Raw genomic sequence first — 10,142 nt, forward strand, 5'->3', positions numbered from 1 at the left:
TCTGCACCGATGCCACCGGGGCAAATAAATGTACAATTATTCCATATTCTCCTTACTGTACATTTAAATTATAAAAAATATTATAAATTCTATACTTCACTCAACACCGTTTGAACAAATGGAGAAAATAAAACTTTTCACGTCTCTAAATATCTGCAATACACAAAATAAATTAGCGTGCGATGCTGGTGAGCTGCAGCCGATCAGGAAAAGTGCAGTCTGGTTTTATTTCTATGGATCTGCAGAGTAAACACTGCAGGCGTCAATCAAAATCCTTCATTGCTAAATAACACGTGGTCTCACGTGATCTCACGTGGTCACATGTGGACCCCCCCCCCCCCGACCCCCGACCCTCAATCAAGTGTCTTTGTCGTCTGAAAACGCAACACGTAGCGGCCGGACGTCCCCGGCCCCCACCCTGTCTCTGGGGTCCGACGACAGGACCTCCTCGTAGGGGGGCGGGGGGTTGTCAGGGCTGGGCAGGAGCGGGCGGTTGCTGCTGTCTGATTGGTTGTTGAGAGACGCCGGGTGATTGATGGGAGCCTCCTGAGCCAACAGGAGCTGGGTGGGTCCCGGGGCCGAGAAGGCGGGCAGGCGCTGCCCCCAGCTGCCGTACACCGCCTCCTCGTAGGAGGGGAGGGAGACGGGGAGTCCGTCCACCATCAGGTCCAGCTGGTCTGAGGAGCGACGGCTGCTGGGACACACAGAGAGAGGGACCTCATGTCGGGGACCAGGTGTGTTGACATTGAATATTAAATGAGCCCCTTTCATCCAGACGTGTTCATTCGGATCCACGATGAACCAGATGCTCTATAAACGTAACAAGACGTATTCTCACCTGTGTGATTGACAGGGGTAGAGGCGGGACTTGACGACTAGGCAGGCGGTGGTGGTGAGCAGGAAGATGGACACGCCCACCGCCGTTGTGGCCATGCTGGGCATGGAGTCGTTCACCCGGTCGTCAGAGCGCATGTTGGGACCCTCTGAGGAGGAGGAGGAGCACACAGGTCTTTGGAAGGTTCTGGAGACACCGTTCACCACTTTTTAAATCAATTAAATCTTCACCATAAATCTCCCGACTCCTCAACTCCATCATGAATTATTAACATTGACACCATACCACCTGAACGGCACATTTCAACAATGAAACCCTGAATCCTTCAACGGATAAATAGACATAGAAACAGTAGTAATAATCAGTAATTGCAGCCACAGGACTAAAGTCTCACGATGAAGAAGAAGACGACGTGGAACTTCAAAGAAGCACGTAGCTCGTGTTAAGTGTTAAAGTGAGGATTTGGTATTTATATTTTTTTAATGATTTACTATGAGCTGAAGCTGTGGCAGAAAACAATCACCCTGTGGGTAAAAAAGAAAGACAGAAGGGCGTTCCGTTTGCAGAAATAGATCAAACACAACATCTAGAGGACGTTTTCATGTCGTTGTGGGGTTCCCATGAGCTCTTGATAATACGACAGTAGCTTTCCGTGAGGCTCCGACAGCTCAACGCAGAGGAAACGTTGAATGGTTGCGATGGCGGCTTCGCCCGCTTCCTCTTTCTGCGCCCCGGCTTCCTGTCGCAGCCGGTTTGAGTGAATGGCGACGGAGGAAGTCGGAAGTGGTCCGAGTCAAGTAGAGTGCCACAGAGCGTCTCCGTTAAGTAGGTCACAAGAGGAATGTTTCAGTTCCAGTGATGGTCACATTTAGGACCGGGTCCGATTCAATCAGAGGATCGGTGGTTCAATCCCCGCCCTAGCTGGTGTGTCCTTAAGCAAGACACTTAACCCCGAGTTGCTCCGCTGTGTGATTGTAAGTCCCTTTGGATAAAAGCATCAGCTAAATGAAATGTAATGTAAAAACAATATGAACAAAACCCAAACTACAACAATCTTTTTAGATCGACACAGTGTGTCAACAGCGATGGAGGTGAACGTACCAACACCACACTGCAAGTCAACGTCCTGCATTGAAGGTGCATCTATTTGCTTCTGAGATGTAAAAGTATAAAGTAGCATGCAAAGAGAAGTCTGCACTTCAGCACAGTACTTGAGTTCATGAGTCACATTCCACCACCAACAAGTCTTTTGGTTGACCCTCACGCAGCGGGTCCACGGCTCACCCATAACTCACATATCTTAGGGGGGGTCACCCCACTGGTGCTTAAACAATGACAGGCCAGGTGACGGTCGTAAAATGACCAACCGGCCTCATGAGCACGTTAGAAACTGAGCTCATCGCTGCGTGTGAGAGCAGCAGAATCAGGAGAGGCCACCGGGGGAATGACGTCTTCTCCAACCCACAGCGTTTTGTACTAAACACTCTTTAAATCTCATTTCATTTAACACACCCACAACCCCGAATCACACAGAGATAGGTTTTAACTCTATCCACCAGTGGGTGAACAAGTACTGAGCTCCCAATATACAACAGGCCAAAAATACTTCTCATACCAGTGCATTCAAAATCACACTTAAAGGGCCAGAAACTAAGAATCTGTGTATTTTCTCAAAACACGTTCTTAACCAAAGTCATCTTTTTATCTTTCATATGATAAAAGTAACTTTTAGTGTCAATTAAATGCAGTGGAGTAGAAGCAGTACCATATTTCTGCATAAAGAAGCATAACATAAATACTCAATGGAAAGTACAGTTCTTGAGTAAATGTTCAGTTACATTTCACCGCTGATGTCCACGACCCGGTGGAATCATTATTCATTGGCTCACAGGACGTTTATTCTTTACTTTAAAAAATGTTCTTCCACTGAAATGAGAACACAAGTGAAACCAGTCTGTTATCATGTCATAAAGTGATCCGGGTGAACTCAATAACTTACCTTTGGTTATATTAAAATAACTACAACATGTCAAAGTTTTCATCATCCTCCCTCCCAGACAAATGCTGAGCCGGTCGCATATACAGTTTACCTTTATTTACAGCTTTTAGATTAAGCCGTTTTTTATTTCTTACACGAAATTTATGAAAATATTGAAACATGTCATTTTGTCAGAAGTGACGTCATACGTCCGTCCGACCAACCACACTAAACAAAACCGGCAAAAAAAGAAGCAAATTCTCATATTTGTGACCGTCACTGTTTACATGCTACCAGCGAACCCCTGAACTCTGACCTCTGAAGGGGATGCAGGCAGGAATCGGGGGCTGCCACCTCCCGTGGCGACACCTGGAGACGCGGACCTTGTTGTTGACGTGGTAACCGGGCTCGCAGAAGAAGTGAATGGAGCTCTTGTGGGGGAAACCTCGACACGGAGACGGATCGCAGCGGAACCCTCCATGTTCCGGCACCAGAGGGTGCGTGCAGTTGCTCAGTCGGCCTGTAGGGACACCAAACACGCTGGTCAATGGTGGCCTCGACCTCGCAAGCTGGCTTCCACTTTTTAACTCCTTTATTGGTTAGTTTAATCTACATCAACGCATCATATTCTATAAGATCATCATATATGTTTGGAGCGTCTCCGCCCCGTGAAAAGATCAAAACATCTGTTTCCAGCTGATCCAAGAGGCTTTTTAAAGACTAATTAGATTAAGAATAGGAGGATTTTCTCAACACATAAAAGGAACATTTCACCGTCACAACATCTGGAGATACGAGGTTTTCACTGGACAGGACAGGGGTGAAAAACTGTCATTTGAAAAGTTACTAAATCTGTCAGACTCTGTGTGTAGTGGAGTAAAAAGTATAAAGTGGCAATAATTAAGCAAATTTACCTCGATTTTGTACCGAGTACAGCACTCGAGTAAATGTACTTGGCTGCAATGGCCGACGACGAGGGAGGGTGACACCAGCTGGTGAGTAAGTGAGTAAACGTCTCTGTGGCGCCTCGGGCCCGAGTTCGGATGCATGGACGTGTAAACGCATGCTGAGCACCGGGAGCTCTTTGCAGGAATCAAAAACGCCAACCCAACGAGCAGATTCTACCCACTTCCTCTTCCACTTCCTCTTCCCCTCATCATAGAAGGCTGCGTCTGCAGGAGGTCTCCACTGTCTCCCTCACCCCGAACATCAACACCAGAAGAGCAGGTCCAGTGTGACGCCGAGAGCGGAAAATCACGAGCAATGACACAACCAGAGAACCCCCCCCCCAAAAAAATAACCTAGTTTGACTGTGGCTCCAGAAAACAAGACGTTGTGATGACAAGAGGAAGACAATTGAGTTTCAAACCTCTGAAATAGAGCCCACATCCTGCAGCGGGCTGCCTAAAGAGCCATGATACCAGTTCATCTCGGTCACGTTTATGATTAAAGCTCGTTTCAGTGTCTCATTAAAAGAATGAATGCTGAGCTCTCACCTGCCGTGAGGAGCGGGGAGGAGGCCAGCAGGAGGAGGCCACACACCAGACTGACGCGTCCGCAGGGCGATGGACACGAGGCCCACATCGAACCGGACTTCCTGAAGACACGACAGGGACGAAGAGTCAGAAGCAGAAAACACACTAATATTAAAGATATTAAAAGCAGAAGACGCAGCTCGCTCAATAGAAAGGGTCTCAAAGGGTTTGGGTTGGTCCCCCCGTCCCCCGACCCCCTCCACGTGTGAATGTGTTTTCAGCTGTGACCCCAACTGCCACCTGTCCATCACACCTGTCAGCTGCATCCACACCGCCGTGTGTTCACACCTCTGCCGGCGACCCCCGCCGGCAGAGGTGTGAACACAACTTATTGAGCAGCGCGCATCAACATAATTGTTGATAGGTTTGGCAGGGACAAATAAAAACGACCTTTCTCTGATCAAATGCTTGGAGCAAAACGCCAAACAAAAATGCATTATGCATTTATAACGCATATGAATCATATTAAACTGATACGCATATGTGGAGGGAATAAATACAATTAGCCTGGTTGTTGTGGGATAAAGAAAAAAAGAACAGGTTTCCATAGTTACGGTTCAGTTAAAGTCATGAACGTTGGGGGGGTGGCCATCTTCAGGTTACATCCACCAACATTTCAGAAATCAATCTTAGCCTGATTTACACAACATTCTACATTTGATCCCAAACAACGTGGCTCTCGTGGCTCTTTCTTGATTCACGCAGTGATACAAAGAGATTTCCAAAAGCTCCTCAGTAAAAACAGACACAATTAAACAAAACTTTCCAACCTGGCCTTATCCAATGTTCAGATTTCGGTTCTGGACATGTAATCAAGTGGGGATTTTTTTTTTTTACCCTAATAACAATAATAATAATAATAATAACTGTCGTCTTCCCTCAACACGTAGTTGTAGTTCCTTGATGCAAATGAGGTGAGCTGTATGAGGCTGTGATTGGCTGCTGGGGCCACATTTGATGTTTTCTGTTCCTCTTAATACATAATGGAACACCTTGAAATGGATTCTGCTCCCCATCAAACCACAGTGGAACTATTTACTGTCATGTATGATGACGATGACGATGACCCCCCCCCCCCCCCGTCACTTCCTGTGATAAACTAGTGCCGACAGAGCCAGACCTCTGCTGAGGTGTCGGCCTAAATGCCAGTGTGTGTGTGAGTGTGTGTGTGAGTGTGTGTGTCGCTTTTGTCGTCTTTCGTGTGTGCTTTGTGCTTTCATGTCAGGAGATGCCAATCATCTCTGTAGCAGTGAGGAGAGTGAAGGGAAGGGAGATCCCCCCCGCCCCCCCAACACACACACACACACACACACACACACATTCATATTCTCCAACTTATGAGACCAATCTGCGTGGGAGGTCTGCATCTTAGTCATCGCAGCCCTCTGTGATATTATAACTTCTGCTGTAATGTTCGCCGAGTTGGAAACACAATTATTGTGAACAGAGAAAATGTAAATGTTTTTTTTTCTTCTACTCAGACAATATAAATACCAAATCCTCATTTTAACACAAAGACATGAATCATCTGTTTTGTGTTAGAAAGGCACATTGGTATGTCGCTGAATCAAGACAGTCTTTCCTTCTTTTTTTAAGCTGACATCCATTGGTGGAGGAAGTGCTCAAATATTTTAAGTTATTACCATAGTGTAGTAATACTCAGTAGTAATGCAAGGCTTTTACACACAACAGAGTCACAAACAGGTTGTGTGTAATGCATCAACTCAACATTGTGTTGTTCTTTACTCCTTTATATCCCGGTGGCTAGTTTCATCTCTGCAATGCATCGCATGTCTGTCTCTAGAAGAGATTCAAACTGAAGTTGTCAGCTTTGAGAGGATGCATTTCCCAGCTGATCCTAAAGAGTTTATTTAGATTAAGAAGGAGCAGGATTTCCCTCAACACAGAAAGGAACACTTCATTCTACAGTTTACCACCAACATGCAACGTCAGCACATCTGGAGATTTGTGGTTTTCACCAGACAGGACGGGGGATGAAGAAGTGTCCTCTGACGAGTATAAAGTATAACGCTGTTGGACAAATGGAGTCAAAAGTACGTTTACCTCAGAGGTGTAGAAGTAGAGAGTAGCATGAAATGAACATGTACCTCGAATGTGTGCCTAATTCACTTGGGTAACGTTAGATGCACTTAGTTACATTCCGGCACTGTAAATGTGAGCGTAAAGAACTGTATTTAACAGAAGCCCAAAGTGGGTCTGTGAACGTCTGCTGAACACTGAGGCTCACGTGAGGGACGCTGAGCATCTTCACCTGCTGAACACTGAGGGACACTGAGCATCTTCACCTGCTGAACACTGAGGGACGCTGAGCATCTTCACCTGCTGAACACTGAGGGACACTGAGCATCTTCACCTGCTGAACACTGAGGGACACTGAGCATCTTCACCTGCTGAACACTGAGGGACACTGAGCATCTTCACCTGCTGAACACTGAGGGACACTGAGCATCTTCACCTGCTGAACACTGAGGGACACTGAGCATCTTCACCTGCTGAACACTGAGGGACACTGAGCATCTTCACCTGCTGAACACTGAGGGACACTGAGCATCTTCACCTGCTGAACACTGAGCATCTTCACCTGCTGAACACTGAGCATCTTCACCTGCTGAACACTGAGGGACACTGAGCATCTTCACCTGCTGAACACTGAGGGACACTGAGCATCTTCACCTGCTGAACACTGAGCATCTTCACCTGCTGAACGCTGAGCATCTTCACCTGCTGAACACTGAGGGACACTGAGCATCTTCACCTGCTGAACACTGAGGGACACTGAGCATCTTCACCTGCTGAACACTGAGGGACACTGAGCATCTTCACCTGCTGAACACTGAGGGACACTGAGCATCTTCACCTGCTGAACACTGAGCATCTTCACCTGCTGAACACTGAGGGACGCTGAGCATCTTCACCTGCTGAACGCTGAGCATCTTCACCTGCTGAACACTGAGCGTCTTCACCTGCTGAACACTGAGCGTCTTCACCTGCTGAACACTGAGGGACGCTGAGCATCTTCACCTGCTGAACACTGAGCATCTTCACCTGCTGAACACTGAGGGACGCTGAGCATCTTCACCTGCTGAACACTGAGGGACGCTGAGCGTCTTCACCTGCTGAACACTGAGGGACGCTGAGCGTCTTCACCTGCTGAACGCTGAGCATCTTCACCTGCTGAACACTGAGGGACGCTGAGCATCTTCACCTGCTGAACACTGAGCGTCTTCACCTGCTGAGGACGCTGAGCGTCTTCACCTGCTGAACACTGAGGGACGCTGAGCGTCTTCACCTGCTGAACACTGAGGGACGCTGAGCGTCTTCACCTGCTGAACACTGAGGGACGCTGAGCGTCTTCACCTGCTGAACACTGAGGCTCACATGAGGGACGCTGAGCGTCTTCACCTGCTGAACACTGAGGTTCATGTGAGGGCCGTCTGGCTGATCAGTAGCCCTGCTGGACTTTGCTCGTTGTGCTTGGCTGCTTCTCAAACCCTGAACCACAACAAGTGTCTTCAGCGGTGGAAGAAGTAACCGGATCTTAGAGTCAAGGGAAAGCAATACAAAAGATACTTAATGTAAGCAGAAGTCCTGCATTCAAAACTCACTCCACTTAAAGTACAAAAGCATAAGAATATACTTGAGAAACCAAAAGTCTTCAATTTGAAGAATGGCTAATTTCATAATAATATATACATAGTATATTACTGAATTATAATTATTGATGCATTAATGTGTTCATTGCTGTAATGTTGCAGCTAGGTTTTACTTGATATACTGCTGCTTAGCTTAATCTATACTAATAATAATACATAACCTCAAAATAACACTTGTTTTATCACCTTGATACTACCTTGATAATTGGTTTAGCACTTATTTTACACAGCCCAAATATGTCTGTCCACCTTTTAATAACCATGAACACTTTTCTACATATTATAGTTTAAAAAAGGTCAGAATTAAAAGTGAAAGGCATTTTAAAAAAAGGGGGAAACAGACATTCTATTATTATCTTTGACAGCAATGTCAAGAACAGAAACCTTCTCTGCACACCACGCCTTGAAAACGTCCTCTTCTGTTTATTTGATATAACTAAATAAACATGTGAGCGATGGGGCCGTGGGAGCTTTGCCCGGTGGAAGTGCTGATGCGGCGGAACGAGTCACATGAGGCCGCTTCATGCTCCACAAACTACAGCAGCTCATTCAGTCAGCAATGAAAGAAGCATCGACATGGGGCCGATTTATGGAACATTATTAATAGAGTTGCAGTTCATCAACATCTCGGTCGACTAATCGATTGACCGGCCAACTAGCTCTAGGTTGAATTATAGTGGAAATAGTAGACGCCTGCAGACACAATGGAGACCCTATAGCCCCATCCCACCTCAAATGACCCCTCAAACACCTGGAATACACACAACCTCCAGAGACCTGCGGGAACCCCCCCAGAGCCCCTTTGTTCCTCGGTGGAAGCTTCAGGAGTTCACCACAACATCCCATATTATGGATTACACATCCCCTGTACCTGCATGTACATTAGACATGTATATAGTTTGAAAGCTGGCTGTTTTTTTACACATATATAACTGTAAATAGCCTACTGTCTGAGAAAGCCCACAATACCTATAATTCCATCTAAAAAACAACAACAACAACCACACTGCGCACAGAGAGGGTTTCAATGGCGGAATAATCGATATATTTTCTCGATCGATGTAAAGTTATAACACCGACGCCTCCTCACTGAATATCGAGCAGCTTTAAAAACGTCTGACCTGAGGAGGAGGCTGCGGCAGCAGCGGGCACCGGGGAGCCGGAGAGCCGCGGAGGAGGCGGCGGGCACCGGAGGCAACGGGGAGCCGGAGGCAGCGGGCACCGGAGCGGCGGGGAGCCGGAGAGCCGCGGAGGAGGCGGCGGGGAGCCGGAGAGCCGCGGAGGAGGCGGCGGGGAGCCGGAGAGCCGCGGAGGCAGCGGGCACCGGAGCGGCGGAGAGCCGCGGAGGCAGCGGGCACCGGAGCGGCGGAGAGCCGCGGAGGAGGCGGCGGGGAGCCGGAGAGCCGCGGAGGAGGCGGCGGGGAGCCGGAGAGCCGCGGAGGCAGCGGGCACCGGAGCGGCGGAGAGCCGCGGAGGAGGCGGCGGGGAGCCGGAGGCAGCGGGCACCGGAGCGGCGGGGAGCCGGAGGCAGCGGGCACCGGAGCGGCGGGGAGCCGCCGGTTGCGTTCACGGTTTTCGGAGGAAAACGCGAATTGAAGATGGCTCGGTGGGTTTGCTCTCCGTCGGCCGTCGCTCCCGTCTCTCCGCTACTGCGCAGCAACAAGTGGGACCTTTTTCGGCTGCTCTCGCCCCCTGACTCATCGATCAGCTGTGTTCGACACCGAGCGCCCCGGGGCCGACGATTGGCCGCCGCGAGCAGCCCGACACCGCCCACCCGGGCGACTCCGTCATTCTCTGGAAACGCTCCCTTTATCTCACGAGAGAGAGAGAGAGAGAGAGAGAGAGAGAGAGAGAGAGAGAGAGAGAGAGAGAGAGAGAGAGAGAGAGAGAGAGAGAGAGAGAGAGAGAGAGAGAGAGAGAGAGAGAGAGAGAGAGAGAGAGAGAGAGAGAGAGAGACGCTCGCCGTTATTCAGAAAGCGGAAACAGCTCCAACATATAAATAATACAATAATACAACATTAGTAGTTAATATTTCTATGAGTCATTAAAATAGAAATATTAACTACTATTACTAAGTATTTCAACTTCTTCTTCTTTTAAGTAGAGTATATATTTTAAAG

General features: G+C 48.1%; 1 protein-coding gene across 1 annotated transcript; it reads right to left on the reverse strand.

Annotated features, from left to right (window-relative positions):
- Positions 1-232: 232 nt before the first annotated feature.
- Positions 233-9,233, reverse strand: zgc:152863 (uncharacterized protein LOC562658 homolog). Its single transcript, XM_034529057.1, has 5 exons — positions 9,144-9,233; positions 4,310-4,410; positions 3,130-3,333; positions 839-983; positions 233-694 (listed from the first exon to the last, which is right to left on the reverse strand). Exons 2-5 carry the CDS (start codon positions 4,395-4,397, stop codon positions 358-360), a joined length of 774 nt encoding a protein of 257 aa, XP_034384948.1. The 5' UTR covers positions 4,398-4,410; positions 9,144-9,233; the 3' UTR covers positions 233-357.
- Between the last annotated feature and the right edge of the window lie 909 nt (positions 9,234-10,142).

Source organism: Cyclopterus lumpus, chromosome 25 (genome assembly GCF_009769545.1).
Source record: "Cyclopterus lumpus isolate fCycLum1 chromosome 25, fCycLum1.pri, whole genome shotgun sequence".
NCBI classification, from domain to species: Eukaryota; Metazoa; Chordata; class Actinopteri; order Perciformes; family Cyclopteridae; genus Cyclopterus; species Cyclopterus lumpus.